General features: G+C 39.9%; 1 protein-coding gene across 4 annotated transcripts in view; it reads left to right on the forward strand.

Annotated features, from left to right (window-relative positions):
• Window positions 1-20,539, forward strand: part of KCNK2 (potassium two pore domain channel subfamily K member 2) — a 204,646-nt gene that overhangs the window by 85,320 nt on the left and 98,787 nt on the right. For all 4 annotated transcript variants that reach the window (XM_070473932.1, XM_070473934.1, XM_020899296.2 and 1 more), the window contains exon 2: window positions 1,173-1,483. In XM_070473932.1, the coding sequence (XP_070330033.1) occupies window positions 1,173-1,483 (311 nt within the window). The remainder of the gene's footprint in view (window positions 1-1,172; window positions 1,484-20,539) is intronic.

Here is a 20,539-nt window from a genome sequence, read left to right on the forward strand (position 1 = left end):
CCTGGTGGGCTACAGTCCACGGGGTTGAAAAAAGTCAGCCATGACTTAGCAACTAAACAACAACAACAACAACAATAACAAAGTAATTTTCCTTATATCTGTAAGAGTTATGGGTGGTAAATCAATTATTCTGTCAGAGTTAATGATATTTTGAAGTGTCCCATCTTTCAGCCATTCTGTTACCTGTTTTGGTTCAGTGTTGCCTTTTCAATCAAATACTCTGTAAATGGCTTATTTTCCCTTTAGCAAGTGGAAGTCTAGTATCTCTTGAATTTTCTAAAAAGAAATCCATTAATGATATTTTGGAATAGCTGAGATAAATAATAAATGGATTTAGAGTCACCTCAGAGTATATGGGAATTTGGAAGAGAACTCATAAATCCACTCTAATGGAGCAATTAGCTTTGTACAGAGCATGTAGGTCTAAGGTGTGAGACAAGGTTTTAATTTTTTTTTTCTTGATAATGTTCACTATTGAAATGGAAAGAACATGTCATCTCTTGGCTGCACCTGTGATTGTGCCAGAATGGGTGACAATACTTTTGTTTTTCTTTTCTCAAGATATCAGAGATTGAATAACAAAATAGAGAATACTTAATCATGAGCCCACTTTGGACGCGAGCAAAAAGAAATGATAGAACTATTGAGTAGTTTATTTGCTATCACGTTTTACCAGATATTTACTAATGTTTTACTTCGAGCAACAATGTCTAGAGTGCAAATTCGCTTATAATACAGTTCCTTTATTGTAACGGATTTTTAGATAATTTGCTTGTAGAGTATTCTTGACAACAGGAATAATACATTAGCCTTCTTTATGAGCATTCAGATATCTAGTACCATCAACTCTTAATAGTTCTGCAAATGTGTTTACTAGCACATTGGACATGTATAAATTTTTAAATTAATTAGGAAGACTGCAGGCATTCTTTTATTCATTTTTTTTTTTTAAGGTTCTTGGTCCGCCTCCTGTTTTTTCCCTCCTCCTTTGAAACCCCAATAGCAGCAGAGAGCTGAGACCCACCCCCTTCTCCTTGCACCTCATATATGGTCCTGGATGCGACCTCATGGGCACACTTCTGGTTTAGGCTCTGGCGCTCTTACCAGGATAGCGGGCGGAGTCCAGACCTCTTTTGCTGACCCCTCTAACCTCCCTTCTCTGTTGTTGGCAGTGGCGGCCCCTGATTTGCTGGATCCTAAGTCTGCTGCTCAGAACTCCAAACCCAGGCTGTCCTTCTCCACCAAACCCACCGTGCTTGCTTCCCGGGTGGAGAGTGACACGACCATCAATGTTATGAAATGGAAGACGGTCTCCACGATTTTCCTGGTGGTTGTCCTCTATCTCATCATCGGCGCCACCGTGTTCAAAGCCTTGGAGCAGCCTCACGAGATTTCCCAGCGGACCACCATCGTGATCCAGAAGCAGACGTTTATTTCCCAGCACGCCTGTGTCAACTCAACTGAGCTTGACGAACTCATCCAGGTGAGGCGCCCGGGAGTTGGTACTCCATCTTCCCTGCGGGGAAGACAAGTCAGAGGCAGAGGCAGTAAGTCAGCCTTTGGCTCTCCATGTACCCGTGGGGTCCTCTTCCACTTTTCTCCCTAGCCTAGACGTCTTTGGCCACCGTTTCCTTTCTTGTTATTGTACTGCCTCCCTCTTTTCCTGCCTTTGTCGTCTCTTCTCTTCCTTCTCCTTTATTTCTGCTGCTTGCTGCTGCTTCTCATCCCCTTCTGCCCTCGTGTTTCTCTGCTTCTGTCCTTTTGTCACTTCTGTCCTTCTGTCCCTCTCCCTTTTCTCCATTTGCCTTGTCTTGGAACTGCCAGTGACCACCTGTGAACGTGGGGTCACCTTGCTGGAGGCCCGCAAGGTGAGAGGACCATTGACAAATGAAAGGAAAATGCGAGGCGGGAAAAGTGCAGTAACTGTGGCACTGGCCACCATAGGAAAGAAAAGATGGGCTGTGGTCTGACCCGCTTAAGGTGGGTACCCCTCATGGTTAACGAGCCGTGGCTCACTTCTTTAATATAACCAAACTATAACTCCAGTAACTGGCTTTTTAGGTGTCTGGGCAGAAGTAATTAATCACTGCTTCTCTAAACCCCAACTAAAAGCAATTTACTACTAACACAGAAAAATGGAGTTTTTGAATAAAAAGTAATTTAGTTTTAATTTACTCTATAATGGCAGAGTAGCATCCTTATGGAAAAACTTTTTTTCAAAAAAATGTTAATCCCAAAATGATGTAAAAATTTCAGTTAGACTCCTTGGAGATGGCTATATTTTTGTTGTAGATTTCTTTTGTTTAAAAGAATAATTGGTCCAACCAAGAATCTTGGTCAGGAAGAAAACCCTAGAATTTATTTCAAGAAGAGATCTGATGGATAGTTGAACACATTTTAACTATATATTCATTTTTCTATGGAGCCTATTTTTCTTACCAGTTTTAAGTCAAATGAGACTGAAAACCATCTGTGAGTCATCAACTGAGCAGCTTCTTCTTCATGTTATGTTTGGTTTTTCACATCATTTGAGTGAGCTGGGATCGTTGATTGAGGGAAGAAATTATTAGTGATTTTTACCCAGTTTTTTGCTTTATGACCTTTCTTCTCATATTCCTTCTTGCCATGGATCCCCAAATGTTACTTCTGTCTTTTATTGCCCTGTTTATAGAATACACACACAAGTCGGGTTTTGTTAAAAGCTATCAAAGCTAGTATGTTCTTATCCTCACCCACCACATTCGGCACTTCTGCACCTCACATATTGGACTTAAATTTTATAAAGGTTCTTTAGCCACTAGATACTGAACTCCCTACTGTTTGTAGATGATGGCACCATTTTCAACATTGGCAATGTACCTGCCAGATAATATTGATTCAACCATCCCATTTCCTATTCCTGCATAAGCCCATTTCCACTTCACTTTTGATTTGTGCATATCATCTGTAGTGGTACTAAAAATCTTTGAAGAATCCCCACTTCCCTGAGTTTTAGAAGAGCTTCTGGTTATTTTGGCAGAGTTGTGGTAAAAATCTCAACTTTGGGATGGGATAAGATGTTTTAAACTCCATTTGAGTACTTTACTAGAGGTGTTATCTTGAACAAGTTATTTTCCTCTCTAAGCCTTGAAAGCTCTATCTAGAATGAAGGAAGAAATAAATTGCTGTGAGGAGTAAAGAGATAATCCATGTAAGGCATTGAGGTGCTCAAGAAGTGTTAGGTTTGTTTTATTTTTCCTTCCCTGCTTACCTTTTAATTGGACGGAAGCATCTGTTTCAGGTAGTTGCATTCTTACCTTCTCCAGAGAGATTTTTTTGTCTTCTGCAGAAAAAGAAAATGTTACATTGTTTTTGGAATAAACACAAATGGAGCTCAGTCTATGACCTAATTTTTTATTTCTTTCTGCTATCCACAGGCAATCCATTTTAGCCTTATTGATATTCACTGCTGATTGAGTATTTTTGCTTCTTAAAAAAATCTTAAGGATTTTGGTGCTTATTCAGTACTTTTAAATGCAGAGGTTGCCTGTTATTTATTGTCATATCCATCACCTTTCTAACCCTGTGGTTTATTTTTCTCCCTTTGAATATAACTTCCTCTTATCAGAGAAATCTTTGTAATGGCATGGCTCCAAGGGTCATCAGTGTCTCAATAGGGAGGAAAGCGAATGAGCCAGGAATCATATATTATAATTGCATTTCATTTGTGTGATTCTCATAAATTTCCAAGTGTTTTCCCCATGTTTATTTTCCCTTTTACTCCTGCCTTAAAGCCTCAGGAGTAGTCATATTAAGCAGTAATATTGCAGCACTAAGGATTAGGAAACTAAGACATAGACAGCCCCACTGACTTACTCTGGACAGTATCATTAGGTTCAAAGTTCAGATCTGGTTTTATTCCTAGGAGTTTGCACTCTTTCATGGCTTTCAGTGCTGAGGGTGAAACAGGTGATGTTAGAAGTTCAGGCCTAGTGCTGATAGAGAAGGAATTCTGGATTCTTTTTGTGAAGAGTGGGCAAGGAGGAGGAAGTGGATAGTAGGACAGTATGACCAATGTCAGTTAACCTTAGGTTACCTACAGTTAACCTAATCTTGTTCACTGTTATTGTTCAGTCACTAAGTCATGTCTTGACCAGGCTCCTACCAGGCTCTTCCATCCATGGGATTTTCCAGGCAAGAGTACTGAAGTGGGTTGCCATTGACTTCTCCGCAATGGACATGGGTTTGAGCAAATTCTGGGAGATAGTTAAGGTCAGGGAAGCCTGACGTGCTGCAGTTCATGGGGTTGCTAAGAGTTGGACACCACTGAGTGGCTTCGCTTTCACTTTTCACTTTCATGCATTGGAGAAGGAAATGGCAACCCACTCCAGTGTTCTTGCCTGGAGAATTCCAGGGATGGGGGAGCCTGGTGGGCTGCCGTCTATGGGATTTCATAGAGTCGAACACGACTGAGGTGACTTAGCAGCAGCATGTCCATTGAGTCAGTGATGCCATCCAACCATCTCATCCCCTGTCATCCACTTCTGCTCCTGCCCTCAATCTTTGCCAGCATCAGGGTCTTTTGCAGTGAGTTGGCTCTTTGCATCAAGTGGCCAAAGTATTGGAGCTTCAGCTTCAGCATCAATCCTTTTAATGAATATTCAGGGTTGATTTCCTTTAGGATTGACTGGTTTGATCTTCTTGCTGTCCAAGAGACTCTCAAGGGTCTTTTCCAACACCACAGTTCAAAAGCATCATTTCTTCGGGGCTCAGCCTTCTTTATGGGTCAACTCTCATATCCATACATGACTACTGGAAAAACCATAGCTCTGACCATATGGACCTTTGTCAGCAAAGTGATGTCTGTGCTCTTTTTTTTTTTTTTTTTGGTATTAATTATACCTCTGAGTGGGCAATTGCAACCTAATTCCACGCTGTGGTTGTGTCACAGGGTAGGCTAGACTTGGGGGCAGGAGGGAGATAGGGAAATGCAGCCCTAAGGCACATGAGAGCAACTTCCTCTTCTCTTTTGATTCCCAACATGTGTGTTCCAGCCAAGTGCTGTTTTTGGCACAGGCCCTCTGAGGCAAGATTGAGGTGGCGGCAGAGATATACTTTTCTGGGGTGAAATACTTTGAAAACTTTGACTTTTCAACTTTCTTTACATTTGGTAGTTTGATATGAGGGCAGAAAAATATATGGAAACATCTTTAAATTTCAAGAGTCATGAATACATTAATAATAGCCAAAATAAATGAGCAATTTCTATGTGCAAGGCAATGTTCTAACTCATTATATGTGTTATCTCCTTTAATTCTCTTAAACAACTCTATGAGGAATGTGCTTTATTATCTATATTTAACTTACCTGAAACTGAGTCAAAAGGAGCTAATTTTCTAAAAGTTAGACTGCAGTGTTATTCAAAGCTAAATGGACAAACTCCAGAGCCTATGCTTTTAGCCCTTGAATTTACTGCCTCTAAAAACAGGTAATACGCATTAAAGTTTGCTGCAAAGTTTTCTTTCGTTTTTTTAGTAAAGTGTAATGAATATCAAACTATAGTCCTTTGTATGCAGTGATTTATATTTTATAACATAACTTTCTCTTCATATACACAGAGAATATATAACCTGTATTTTAATATTCTTTTTGGACAACACTTCCTGATTTACTCCTGTTTGAATGTTGTGAGCCAGTAGAAGCATCGATATTAGATATCTGAAAAAAAGTGAAAGTGTTAGTTACCCAGTCGTGTCCTACTCTTTGGGACCCCGTGGACTGTAGCCCACCAGGCTTATCTGTCCATGAAATTCTTCAGGCAAGAATACTGGAGTAGGTTGTCATTCCCTTCTCCTGGAGATCTTCCTGACCCAGGGATCAAACCTGGGTCTCCTGCATGGCAGGCAGATTCTTTACCGTCTGAGCTACAGATTGTTGTTGTTCAGTTGCCAAGTCATGTCCAACTCTGCTCGATCCCACGGACTGCAGCATGCCAGGTATCCCTGTCCCTCACCATCTCCTAGAGTTTGCCCAGGTTCACATCCATTGAACTGGTGATGCCATCCAACCATCTCATCCTCTGTCACCCTCTTCTCCTTCTGTCTTCACTCTTTCCAAGCATCAGGGTCTTTTGCAATGAGTCGGGTATTTGCATCAGGTGGCCAAAACATTGGAGCTTCAGTTTCAGCATCAGTCTTTCCAAAGAGTATTCAGGTTTGATCTCCTCGTTGTTCAAGGGACTTTTAAGAGTCTGCTCCACCACCACAGTTCGAAAGCATCAATTTTTCAGCACTCAGCCTTCTTTATTGTCCAGCTCTCACATCCATATGTGACTACTGGAAAACTCTTAAATTAGACGTACCTGGTTTTGACCTACTTATTTCCATGTTTACTGAATCAATTATGAGATGTAAAAAAAGAGCAAAAATTTTGGATCTATACATTGATATAAAATATTTCATGAGATACTTGACTTTTATTTTATCACTTGAGCTCTACCCTCTGTGAGGTAGAAGGTATTCTATCTGCTCTTTGGGTGAAGAAACTGACACATTTAGCAAAGTCATGTGGTAGCCTCAGATCTAGGTCTTGGAGTCTTCCTGTTGAGGAGAGTATATTCTCTGCATGGTTCCCTCCTTTCAGTTTTGTTCTTACTGCTTCATTCAGTGGCATTTATTGAGCACTTCCACTATGTTGACCTTTGTGCTGGATATTGAGCCAAGTAAAATGATGGGAATAACGTGGCTTCTCTTAAGATCCTGTCTCCTCCAGAGTCAATGGAGGAGACTGTTGTAAACTTAATCGTAAGGTAAGTACTTACAGACTGGAGCTGAGCTGCTGAGGAAGAAATTAACCACCCAGTGAAAGTGGAGAAGGCACAGAAGAAGTTGTGAAAGGGAAATTGGGTTTTAAGTGTGGAATCAGAGCTCTCTGGAGGAAAACTGGGAATCAGCAGATGTTCCAGGCAGAGGGCATGGTGTAACTGGATTATCTGGGTGTGAGGGGCAGCATCATGAGCAAGTCTAGCAGAGCGCATTAAGGCCTCTTGTTCCATATGAAGGAGGTGGGCTTAACCTTGGCCTGGTCCCCTCCTTCTGGAGGAGGGGTGCGACTGAGGGCATTGGTTGGGTACCAGGAGATGCCTGGAGCTACCTGCCTTCTTAGAATGCCAACAGACTAGACTTAAAAAAAAAAGAAAAACTTTGTTTTATATTAATTCTACCATCACTTATTCATTCACAAGTATTTATTAAATTCCTGGTATGTGCATTGTCCCAGGCACTGAAACATAGTAGAGAATAAAACGTGAACATTCTTGCCCTGGGTGAGCTTGCATTCTCCTAAGGGAACAGAGTTTGTTAGGGAGTGATAAGTCTCAGGAGAAAAAAATAAGAGTGAGGTGGGGTAGGAAATGTTGGATGGTCCTGGTGATGAATGTTAGATAAGGTCACTGAAGAAGCATCACGGATAAGGTGACTTTTAATGAAGGGAGTGAGGGAATGAACTCAGGGACCATCTGGGGCTCGGCATATCCCGGAGATAAGAGCATCCCTGGCATGCAGAGGAGCAGCCGGGATGTTGGGAGGGCGTGGTAGAGAGGCATGTCAGGCAGATAATGAGGGCCAAGTCCTGTGGGGCCTTGTAAGTGATAATCGGGAGTTTGGCTTTTCTGGTACAGATGAGTGTCCTGCTCTGGCGTGTGTCTCACTGGGATCCCTCTGGCTGCTGAGTTGAGAATAGACGACAGGAGTCCATTGGCCGAAACGGAGAAAACAGTTCTGAGGCTGCTGTGATAATCCTGGTGATGGATCAGGGATAAGGGAGGCTTGAAGTAAGGTGGTTGTGTAAAGGGTGTAAGATATGGTCAGATTCTCGATATAGTTTGCAAGGCTACCAGTGAGACCTACTCACAGACAAGATGGGCAGAGCAAAGGTGAGGCGTTAAAGATAACCCCAGTATTTTTGTCCTGAGGAACTAAGAGAAGGCAGTTCTCATTTTTCTGAGATGAGGAAGAGTGCCGGGGGAGCTTAGTTTTGTACACTGAGAGTGTCCATTAGCGGAGAAGGCAATGGCACCCCACTCCAGTACTCTTGCCTGGAAAATCCCAGGAGGAATTTGCCTGGTGGGCTGCAGTCCATGGGGTCGCTAAGAGTCTGAGCGACTTCACTTTCACTTCTCACTTTCATGCATTGGGGAAGGAAATGGCAACCCACTCCAGTGTTCTTGCCTGGAGAATCCCAGGGAAGGGGGAGCCTGGTGGGCTGCCGTCTCTGGGGTCACACAGAGTTGGACACGACTGAAGTGACTTAGCAGCAGCAGTAGCAGTGTCCATCAGACAGACTTTGGTTGCTGAAGAAGATCCGTGTGTGTGTGCACGCTAAGTCACTTACGTCGTGTCTGACTCTCTTGCGACCCTGACTGTATCCCGTCAGGCTCCTCTGTCCATGGGATTCTCCAGACAAGAATACTGGAGTGGGTTGTCATTTTCTACTCCAGACGATCTTTCCGACCCAGGAATTGAACCCACTTCTCTTTCGTCTCCTGCATTGGCAGGAGAAATCTTTACCACTTTACCACTGTGCCACCCAGGAAGCCCATTTTTGATCATTCTATTTATGGATACAATACCATGTTGTCCTCTAAAAGGGTTGTCTGTTCTTTTGGATGAATTTCGACTTTAGAACATGATTTTAACATAAAGTTACTTGAAGGATATATAAACATCCCATTAATATTTCTGGGTTAATCTCTGGAGAAGGCACTTTTAGATAGCATAATGTGTAAACTTCTAGTTGCTGTTCAGTCGCTCAGTAATGTCCAACTCTTTGTGACCCCGTGGACTACAGCACACCAGGCTGTCCTTCACTATTTCCAGTTTGCTGAAACTCATGTCTATTGAGTTGATGATGTCATCCAACCATCTCATCCTCTGTCATCCCCTTCTCCTTCTAGTAGCGTGGATTATTTTACCAAAATATCTAGGAGTTATTTAAAAAACTGGGCTTCAAGGGTGAGGGCTACTCAGGAGCACTGTCTTCACAGTTACAAGAAGGAATAAGGTATCAAGGGTGATATAGAAGTCTTAAGGAAGTCTTGTCAGTTTCCAGTTTTCCTGGGATTTCCTAGAATTCTCTCATTTGCTACTTTCTTAGTGAGAGGTGTTTGCCTCCCATCTTTCCCTATATTTTAATGTTATCTTGACTTTCAGAGTGAAAGCATTAAAATGGAAAACATTTTTTCCATGTGTAAGTAAAGCAAGTAACAACTGAGATATTTCCATTCACTGTTTTTTAATTATACTTGAGTTTTTGTATAAAGCATAAAAATAGTTGTGAGAAAATGATTTTATCGCCAAAGGATATATGAAAATTAAGTAGTTAATATTGGTTAAAAGATTAGTAAGGTGCTATATGAATGTTATATATCAATAAAATATGACCCAAACTGATATGATTAAAAAGGAATATTTTAAAATAATAATGGCATGATTTGATAGCTGGAATGGTTATTGGAGAATGTGAGAAATTCTTTTGCAAATTCATTGTAATACATTTAAAGATAGTTTTTGGCTGACATTTCTTTGGTCTAAACTAAAAACATGACTTGAATGTAAAGCTCAAATAGTATTAGAGTGAAGCTTGACTAGTATATATCTGTCAATATCAATTATGATGGTGGCTGTAAAATTCTTAGAGTTGTATATCTACATTTTCACTTTGTCATATATTTGAATACTATTTTGCATGTTAAGGCATATTATATTACTTAATTCACACAGCCCCTGACATGTATATTTTAATTAACATTTATACAATGAGGAAACTGAGGCACAGACAGATTAAGTGCCTTGTAATTCAGGAAGAGACAAAATAGTACCTTGATTAGAGTCTTCCTTGTGACTCCATCTCCAGGGCCTTTTCCTTAGATGGTTACACAAGAATGTGTGTAGCGTAATGTCTAGTGATAGTAAATAAATAACCAATAAGTATTTAGTTCAAGGGTGCTGGACTGTGCTGTGCTTAGTCACTCAGCCATGTCTCACTCATTGCAACTCCTTGGACTGTGGCCCACTGGGCTTCTCTGTCCATGGGATTCTCCAGGCAAGAATACTAGAGTGGGTTGCCATGCCTTCCTCCAGGGGATCTCCCCAACCCAGGGATCGAACCCAGGTCTTCCACACTGCAGGCAGATTCCTTACTGTCTGAGCTACCAGGGAAGCCCAAAAATACTGGAGTGGGTAGCCTATCCCTTCTCCAGATATTCCTGACCCAGGAATCCAACCAGGGTCTCCTGCATTGCAGGTGAGTTCTTTGCCATCTGAGCTACCCTGGAAGCCCTGGTTCAAGAATACATCTTTTTAAAAAGCACTTTGATTTGTTTGGTCAGGAAGCAGAGAGGTTATTCTTCATCATCCCCTTTTGTAGATAGGGAAACTGAGGCACAGAATGTCCAACCCCAGGTTACTCAGCCTTTTTTGGCTTGAGGTGCTAATAGTGGTACAACGAGCATTAGAATTGCACAGCAGTCATTCTGGTGACTCTGTAGTTCGTTTCCATTGTTCCAAATGCCTCTTCGAAAGAGACATTATTTTCTTGTGTCTTCTTACCCTGAGCCCTGGTTTTACCCAATCCTACAAACTAGATCAGATTTCTGACTTGTGCACCAAGGATACACTGTCTTCATTTGAAGTTGCTGGTGCATTTATACACTCCACACTGTACTTAGATCAGCAGCAGAAGGTGCAGCAGGTCTGTAAGTGTGAAGGCAAGATATATGCTCGTGGAAAGCTAGAGTGCAATTATAAGGCCACAATGAGCAGCTAAAATATGATGCAGAAACATGTGGTTGGGCGCAAGTCATGCTGAAGCCTGAGCAGGTGAGGTAAGTCAGGGAAGGCGATTTAGAGCTGGTGAATTCTTACCTGGAAGGAAGAGGTAGACAGAAGTGGAAAGTGGAAAAGCAGAGGGAAATAGTTGCAAGAACACACTTAAGTTAACATTCTGTCTGTAGGATTATAGCACTTGCCTCCCTTTCTTGATTTCTAACACTTACCAAGTGTTAATAATATCCTGTACAAAATCCAGATGATTCCAGTAGGGATCAAGAAGAAAGTAACAATCTGAAATCCTTCCCCCCAGAGCTGGCCAAGACCTCTATTTAGGCATTATACACAAATGGAATAGACTGGTGTGTGTGTGTGTGTGTGTGTGTGGTGTGTGTATGCACACATATGCATATGCCCATGCAGAATTGTACACACATGGGATCACATAGGCATGCCATTTTGGCATCTCCATTTTTCACTCACCGTTGTGTAGGGGGCAGTTCAGGAATATTCCAAGTCTTCATGTTAGATATTGTCTGAAGGGTTTTGACATAGAAGACCTGACACAGAGCGCTACCACCCACCCCCTGCCCCCACCATGTCGCTTGTGGTGGGGGATTTAAGTTCTGTTTTGGTCCTTTGGTCGAAATGGTTCATTCTTTTCATAAGTAATGTGTAGAGGAAACCGAAGTATTGACTGCAGGGTTCAAGTATGGAGTATTGAAGAGTATAGAATAGAGCCTGTGGCATTGCAAAAGAGAACTACTCATCTCTTGTAGATCTTGGAGTAGTAGAACTGCTACATCCTGAAATGTTTTCATCTCAGGAAGTGAATGATGGTTTTTTTTAGCCATTAAACTGGGAGCCTCTGGTCTAAACTCAGAGGCATGGCCCCATTCATTCCTATTTTGTTAATTTTAAGTATTCACATAGATTATATGATATCCTTTTCAGTAAGGGAATGAGATGATGTTTTCTATCTTTTTCAGCTGTTTCCCTGCCTTTTATTTTTATGAACATTTGAATATCTTGGCTGAATCAAGAAGAGTAATTTACCTAGTTTAGTATTTCTTACTCTTAACAATGGTACTGAGGAACAGTTAGAAACAGTACCATGGTTCCCTTTATAAAGCCAGCTTTAAAAGGGATATGTCTACCCTGTGCATCCTGACATTATAAAAAATCTGTCATGGATCTAATATCCATAAGCTTCATTTATTTAAACTTTTTGAATTTAGCTGTATTTCACCCTATACCTTCTCTTGAGATGTGTCTTACTTTCTATTCAATAAAGTTTTTCCTTTCATTTGCTCTTTTATAGAATTACATCCTTTAAGTTTTAAGCCATTTGCCTCATGAATTTTGCAAACAAAGAAATGTAATTCCCTTCTAAAGAGAGGGACACTGTCTTTTTTATCTTCATCCCCTACCGCATCTAAATTCATTCTCACTCAGCTTGTATGCTTTTATAATTCTTGATGATGTGTCTTGGGTCTTTGCCTTTCTGGTAGTCATGTTTTTTAATCTCTTCCTTAGCTTACAGCGTCTCCTAGATTATTTTACTTATCCTTTTTTGAAGGATAAGTTAACATTTTGATAAGTGTCAATTAAATCTGTGGGCAGTATTCCAGAGGAGGAGGAATCATAATGTAGTGCAGGAGTGGCTGTCGGTTTTGATTCTTTCTCTGTCCTTTTTTTTTCCTTCTGTTTTACTTCTGTTACCTCTCTGGTAATGCCCAGCGTTTGTATGTTGGCATTATTGAATGATGCCTTCAGGCAAAGAATCACAGTGACTTGAGGCTTCTTCTAGGTTACTGAAGACACTATTTGAAAAGGGTGCATGCGTGCCTGCTCATTCGCTCAGTAGTGTCCGACTCTGTGACCGTATGGACTGAAGCCCATCAGGCTCCTCTGTCTGTGGGGTTTCCCAGGCAAGAACACTGAAGTGGGTTGCCATTTCCTCCTCTAGGAGATCTTCCCAATCCAGGGATCGAACCTGTGTCTCCTGCATTGGCAGACTGATTCTTCACCATTGAGCCACCTGGGAAGCCCATTTGAAAAGGGTAGCCTGGGTTATTTTCTCACAAGTCCATTAGTTTTCATTTGACAAAGATGAGCTTCAGTTCTCATTCATGTGCCTCTTCACCCAGGCACACGAGATTTTAAAAATTTAATTGAACATCAGTCATTTCACAATCCTAAAGATCATGGTAGTACTTCCACACTTTGATATTTCCCTTTTTAGTGTAAAATTAAAACTGCAGAACAGATACCTTCAAACAGATTTAATCCTTCCAGATACATATTTATTATATCTACATTTTTAAACTATTAAAGCCTTTCCTTTTAGATCTGTAACCAAATGTATGCATTTTTACAAAGAATGTTTGTTTCTCAGTCTTTAGTACATACTCTTCTTTTTATGACTTCTTACATTTTACTAATTAGCTTCTCTCTATGTCCTTATGTACTCCCTTATAATAGCTGTTTGATTGGCGAAACCTACTTTCTCTATGCATAACTGCTTTATTTCCCCCCATGATTAGTTATCTTGCATATGTGTTCAAAAATATACTCTATGTGCTTTCATTCTGTTCTGATTTTAATTTTTCTTAGAAAACTCCAGTTTATTTAGAACTTATTGTTGTTATATGCGAGAGAGCTCCGATTAGTCCTCAGCCTATAATAATGTTATGTGAAAGTGCCAATATTTGCAGAGTGTTAAGTTTAAAAATAGCTTCCCAGGTGGCTCAGAGGTAAAGAATCTACCTGCCAGTGCAGGAGATGCAGGAGATGTGGGCTTGACCCCTGGGTTGGGAAGATCCCCTGGAAAAGGAAATGGCAAGCTGCTCTAGTATTATTGCCTGGAAAATCCCGCAGAGAGAGGAGCCTCGCAGGCTGCAGTCCATGGGGTCACAGAGAGTTGGACACGGCTTGGAGCCTGAGCAAGCAAGTTTAAAAATATGTGCAGCTTTTTAGGGGTACCTAAGAAATCACAATTTGCCAGAACTTGTAGAAGTAAGTTATATTCTCCGGTGGTGTGACCATGAAGGGAACTCAGGGAAATAAGTAAAGTGACGAATGTGAGCACTTTGGACCAGGGGAAGGACTGCAGTAGACTGTCATACGACCAGGTCGGGTGCAGTGTTGCACATTTCAGTAAAAAATATTTTCAATTCTTAAATGTTGCCTTTTTAGGGTCCCCACATAGTTTCTTGGCTGTTGTAAAATCTCTTTTCTCCAGTTATGCATCTATTGTTATTTTGCTAAAACTCACTTCGAGAAATATGGAGGTGGGGGGTCATCAGAACTCATAAGCTAAAACAGAGCATGTTCCTTTTGGGCAAATGAAAATGCTTCTCCTTTCAAACAAGGAGGAGAAGTGAGGTACCTCTCCTCAGGAGACAGTGGCCTGTGTCCGTTTAGATATGTTGGTGTAGCTCTGAGAGCAGAGGAACCTCACTTCTCCTCCTTGTTTGAAGGGGCGTCTCTAGGGAGGTTTTGTGTTAACCCAGAGTCACGTGTGTCTGCGGTGCTGAGTGTGTTTCCAACAAGGTGACAGTGTAGTCAGGATTCAGTAACAGATTTCCAGGCAAGGCCAGGCCAAATGGCTTAGAAAGGAGAAGCATTGTTATTGGATGGTAGAATTCTTGTGTTTTATCTTCAGGGGGAATAAAGGGAAGGTCTTATTTTCTTTAAAATAGCCCTGGAGATGAATACAAATGATGTTCTTTGTTGGGCAGCATATTTTCACGTAGCAGCATCCAGGTGTTTCTTGAGCAAAGAAGCAGCTGGTGAATATGGCAGAAATCTCCTTGGCTTTGACTTTAGAGCCTGCTCTGGTGATAGTGCTGTTTTCTGGTAAAACAGAGTTTACAGTGTTAATTACATATCAGTCCATAAGGAAATTTAAAGGTTTCTGGGTGCAGTTCCAAAGGTCCACACTGGGCGAGGGAGCGGTTGGTGAGGATTTCTCTGAACGTCTGTTTCGCTCTTGCTTCTCAGAAGGTGAGGCAGGCTGCTGCTCTTCTCCATTCATCCCAGAGGATGCACAAATCAAGAGCCTATCAAGAATGGAAACATTTATCCCCAGTTTTTATAAAATAAAATTTTATAAGACAAAATTACATTTTGATTAGTCAACTTATCACTCATACAGGAGAAAAAGATTTGTAGCATAGTTTTGTGAATTGGAATTTTTTGGACATTTGGACACACACTGAACATCCTGAGTTCTCTCTTTCTGAATCCTCAGTTCAGTTCAGTCGCTCAGCTGTGTCCGACTCTTTGCAACCCCATGGACTGCAGCACGCCAGGCTTCCCTGTCCATCATCAACTCCCGAGAGCTTGCTCAAACTCATGTCCATCGAGTTGGTGATGCCACTGAATCCTCACTCAGAAATATTTTTGCATTCATCTGTCATGTTCAGACAGCATATCAGCTCTTAGAGAGACTTGAAGTAAGATGATGTAAAGATCTACCCATCTAAGGAAGTAGTTAAAATGCACTTTCATTCTGCATGCAGTGTTTTTTAAAAGGTGTGGTTTTAAGCAAGAGGGATCATCAACATAGAGCTGTACTGACAGAGTGCTCTCTTGAAGCTGCTACGCTAGTGGGAAGTGACTGAAAATAAAGAAGCAGCTGAACAAGATAATTTCAGGAAATGAAAATGTTCTAAAGACCAAAGAATGACCCGGTGAGAATGTGGAAGGGCTCCTCTAGAAGGGCTGTGTTCAGATGGAGTTTTCTCTGAGATGATGCCAATAAGCTGAGGTTTGAATGAGGGAGTCAGTCACATAGAGATCTTGGGAGGAAGTGTTCCAGGAGGAGTTGGCAGCAAATGCAAAGGTGAAGAGCATCCTTGGTGTGTCCTAGGACCTATGCAAGCAGTGGTGTGGGTGGGCCATTGTTTGTGAGTTGAGGGAAGCTGGCCAAAACTTTCTAGTCTTCATAAATGGTCTAGGTTTTACGTGCAATGGAAATCAACAAATAGAAAATTTAGAAAGAAACAAACATAATTATGTCATAATAGTGCTAGGCAAATAATACACTGATTTGTTAGGGGGATTTAATCAAGTAAAATGAGAAAGATTAGTTGGATAAATTTTAATGAAAGTTGATTTTGTGAAGATTTTTAGTAAGGGGGAACAAATGAGGTTTGGGCTAGTAGGAGAGGAGAGAGTCTTTCAGGAAGACATGCTAAAGGGTGATGATCCTGGTAGTGTGTGTACTTTTGGGGAAGGTAGGAGAGGACAGATGACTAAGGGTTCTGAAGCTGATGCTAGATATTCAGCCTAGTGTGTGTAAGATCCATTGAGAAGAAGATCATTTCAATGAGCATAGTAATTGCTAGATGACTTGCATGGGCTGTGTGTGGCAGAAGCCCTTTATTTTGTTTTTATTTTATCAAAATACATCCTAATATCTATTTTAAGATATAAGATGTATATTTATTGCCTTTAAAATTATTTTTTTATTTAAAACTTCCCACAGTAGTGATATTTCTGGTCATGTTACAGCTTACATGCTACCATAAAAAATTGTATAATTACTTTTTCCTTGATTAATATCAATGTTCTGTTTTTCCCCCCTCTGGTTAATAAGTTCCAAAGCTTCACACCAGTTTTCATTTCTGGAAGATGTTTATCAGATGATGACATTTGGCTCCTAATTTAAGCAGGCCTGAAGAATCTATTTCTCGAGGCTCATTTTAAATAAATTGGTTTAATTAAAATTGTGAATAGTGTTTTTTATAATATTGGTATCATTCCTGGGGCATATTTTTTGTGGACAGCCATACGGTGCTGTCTGTATGCATTATGCAGAAATAATGCAAAGCCCATTTTTTTTATAAGATAAGACTTCCTGCTTTATTCTCCTTTTGTTAGTATCTCACAGTCTTACTGTTTCTTGATCCATAGAGAACTTGTGTGTATGTTTGTATGTTTGTCTGTGTGTTTTATGCCCTGTGATTCTTCCCTTATGCAGGATTAAATTGCTTCAGATAGCCTTCTTCCTTGAGCAAAAAGAAAGGAAAAAAAAGTACATTAATCTCATTATTAACCAAACTGCAGTGTGTGTCTTTGAGTCTCAAAATACAGAGAACAAGCAAAAGTGGTAACTTTTATATCTGAAAGTCAGGGAATTTCTGAAAAACATCAGCAAGAATTTTTCATAATGTATTTTGAATTACTTGCATACAACATTGTAAGGAATAAACTCATTGAATTTGGAACTTGGACTCTACATTGCCTAGTCAAACTCTGTCGTTTTAGAGCTAAACAACAAAAAAACAGTTCAACAATTTTTCTAAGAGCCTGATACCGGTTAGTAACAGAATGATATTAGATTCATGAATTCAAACTCCCTAAACTTCCCCCACCTCCCAATTTCTCCTTTTTCTTTTTCTGTTATAAATATCAGCATCTTTCTAGGATCAGAGATGATAGACTAACATTTTTTATTTTGCTGAAGTAATCCAGATATTTTGCTTCTGCCCTATGTATATAGTTTGTATTTCCATACAGATATGACTCATTATTTTGCACCTGTCCATTGTTTACTGCCTCTTAACACTGAGTGAATGAATGAATGAGACTATGATTTAAATCGTATTTTATAATATGTAAGTTTTTATATCCTTATTTTCTCACTTTGTACTATGTCATGAATCAATCTATCTTTCACAATAGGTTTATGAAATCCTTTTAAATGGCTTTATGGTATGCCATTTTATGGAAATATCATACTCTATTAAGATTATTCTCCTATTTCAGAGACTTTATCTTTTATTATTATTTTTTTATTGTGGCAAAAAGCACATAGCCTGAGGTCTTCGCAGTTAATAAATTCTTAGGTATGAAGGACAATGTTGTTAAATGTAAGTATAGTGTTGTTCAGCAGACCTCTGAACTCTTGTGTCCTGTATGACTGAGGCTCTGTATCTATTGAAAAGCACCTGTGATTGTCCCCTCCCCCAAACCCTGACATCACCATCCTACTTTCTGCTTCTGTTTCAGATACCACTTGTAAATGGAATCATGAAGTATATGTCCTTCTGTGACTAGTTTATTTCAGTTAGTGTAATGTCCTCAAGGTTCATCCAAGTTGTTGCATGGGAAAGAATGCCTTTCTTTTTGAAGGCTGAATAATATTTCATTGTATGTGTATGCCAGTTTCCCCCATTATCCATTCTTCCATTGATTGACATTTAGATTGTCTTCACCTCTTGACTCTTGTGAACAATGCTACGATGGCTATTGTCATCTTTGAGAAACTGTTTTGTATTCCTTCAGTTGAATATTCAGAGATGGAATAACTGGATCATAAGCTAGTTCAATCTTTACTTTTTGAGGACTATCCATACTATTTCCTATAGTAGCTATACCTGCACTGTTTTACATTTTCACCAAAAGTGCCCAAGTGTTGCAATTTCTCCACATCATTGGTAACACTTTTTATTTTCTATTTTTGTTTGTTTTATACCAGCCGTCCTAACAAGTGTGAGCTTATATCTAATTGTGGTTTTGATTTGAATTTCCATGATGAGTAGTGATGGTGAGCATTTTTCATGTTATCTCTTGGCCATTTGCATATTTTTTTGGGTAAATGTCTGTTCAAGTTTTTTGCTTATTTAAAGTATTTAAATTTATTTATTTTGCTATTCAGTTTTAGGAGATCCTTATATATTTTGGATATTTACCCCTTATCAGATAAACAGTTGGCAGATATTTTCTCCCATTGTGTAGGTTGCCTTTTCACTCTGTTGATTTTTTCCTTTGCTGCGCAGAACATTTTTAGTTTGATGAAGTCCCACTTGTGCATTTTTGTTTTGTTGCTAGTGCTTTTGACAACATGTCCAAGAAATCATTGCCAAGACCAATTTTATGAAGTTTGTTTCCTGTGTTTTATGCTAACAGTTTTATAGTATCAGGTCTTATGTTTAAGTCTTTAATCTATTTCAAGTTGATTTTTGTGTGTGATGTAAGATAAAGGTTCACTTTCTTTCTTTTGGATGTGAATATCCAATTTTCCCAGCACCGTTTGTTGAGGAGACTCTATTTTCCCTGTTTGTGGTCTTGATACTCTTGTGGAAGATCATTTGACCATGACTTGTTCTGTGCTTAGTCACTCAGCCAGATCCAGTTCTTTGTGACCCCCTGGACTGTAGCTCACCAGACACCTCTATCTGTGGGGTTTCTCAAGGAAAGAATTCTCGAGTGGCTTGCCATACCCTCCTTCAGGGAATCTTCTCAACCCAGGGGTCGAACCCAGGTCTCCTGCATTGCATGCAGATTCTTTACCAGCTGAGTCATCAGGGGAGCCCAAGAATACTGGAGTGGGTAGCCTAACCATTCTCCAGGGGATCTTTCCAAGCCAGGAATCGAACCAGAGTCTCCTGCATTGCAGGCAGATTCTTTACCAGCTGAGCTATCAGGGAAGCCCTTGACTATGTATGTGAGGATTTATTTCTGGGCTCTCTCTTCTGTTCTGTTGTCTATATGTCTGTCTGTATGCCAGTACTATACTGTTTTGATTAAGTAGCTTTGTAATATATTTTGAAGTTAGGAAATATGGAGCATCCAGCTTTGTTTCTTTTTAAAATTGCTTTGGATATGTGAGGTCATTTTTAGTTCCATGTGAATTTTAGGATTTTTTAAAAAAATTTCTGCAAAATGTAACATTCCAAGTTCAATAGGATTGCGTTGACTCTGCAGATAATTTTGCATAGTGTGGACATTTCAATGATATGAAGTCTTCCAATATATGAACACAGGGATGTATTTCCATTTATTTCTGTTTAATTTCTTTTAGCAAATTTTGTAATTTTCATTAAACAAGTCATTCATCTGCTTGGTTAAGTTTATTTTTAAACATGTATCCATTTTGATGCTATTATGAATAAGAATGGGTTCTCTTTTTGTGCATTAACATTTTTGTAGTTATAGTTTTTTTTTATACTCTTGTATTTTGACTTCTATATCAGAATTAAAATAATTTATACACCACCTTAACAGTTCAACAATATTCTATATTTGTTTATCTGTTTACTTTTAATAATGAAGTCTATACTTTTATGTGCTGTCTTGTTGATCCATTCAGTTATTGTGTCCTTCAGACCCAAAATTCCTGTTTCTTTCTTTTTTATACTTACTTTTTTCTATTCTCATTTTGTTCATGCATTGTTTTCTGGAGCTCACTGATCATCTTTATGATCGCTGTTTTGTATTCCTTGAGGTAATTCATATATCTTTGTTTCCTCAGTATTTGTTTCTGTAGGTTTATGTTGTTCCCTTCATTGAGCCACGCTTCCCTGTTTCATTGTGTGTGGTGTAACTTGGTGTTGGGATCTACCACACACTGTTTGAGAAAACAGCTGCCTCTCTTAGTTTTTACAGACTGATCATGTACAGGGAAAGATTTCATCAGTCTGCCCAGAATGAGATTTGGTGGGCCTCTCAAATCTTTTCTGTGGATATGTATGTATGTTAGTTGCTCAGTCATGTCTGACTTTTTATGATCCCGTGGACTGTAGCCCTCTAGGCGCCTCTGTCCATGGAATTCTCCAGAAAAGAATACTGGAGTGGGTAGCATTCCCTTCTCCAGGGGGTATTCCTGACCCAGGGATTGAACACAGGTCTCCTGCATTGCAGACATTCTTTACCACGTGAGCCACCAGGAAAGCCCAGACTTGTGCATATAAACTCCTGGTTAGATGGATTTGCCTGTTTGT

Source organism: Odocoileus virginianus, chromosome 11 (genome assembly GCF_023699985.2).
Source record: "Odocoileus virginianus isolate 20LAN1187 ecotype Illinois chromosome 11, Ovbor_1.2, whole genome shotgun sequence".
Lineage (NCBI taxonomy): Eukaryota > Metazoa > Chordata > Mammalia > Artiodactyla > Cervidae > Odocoileus > Odocoileus virginianus.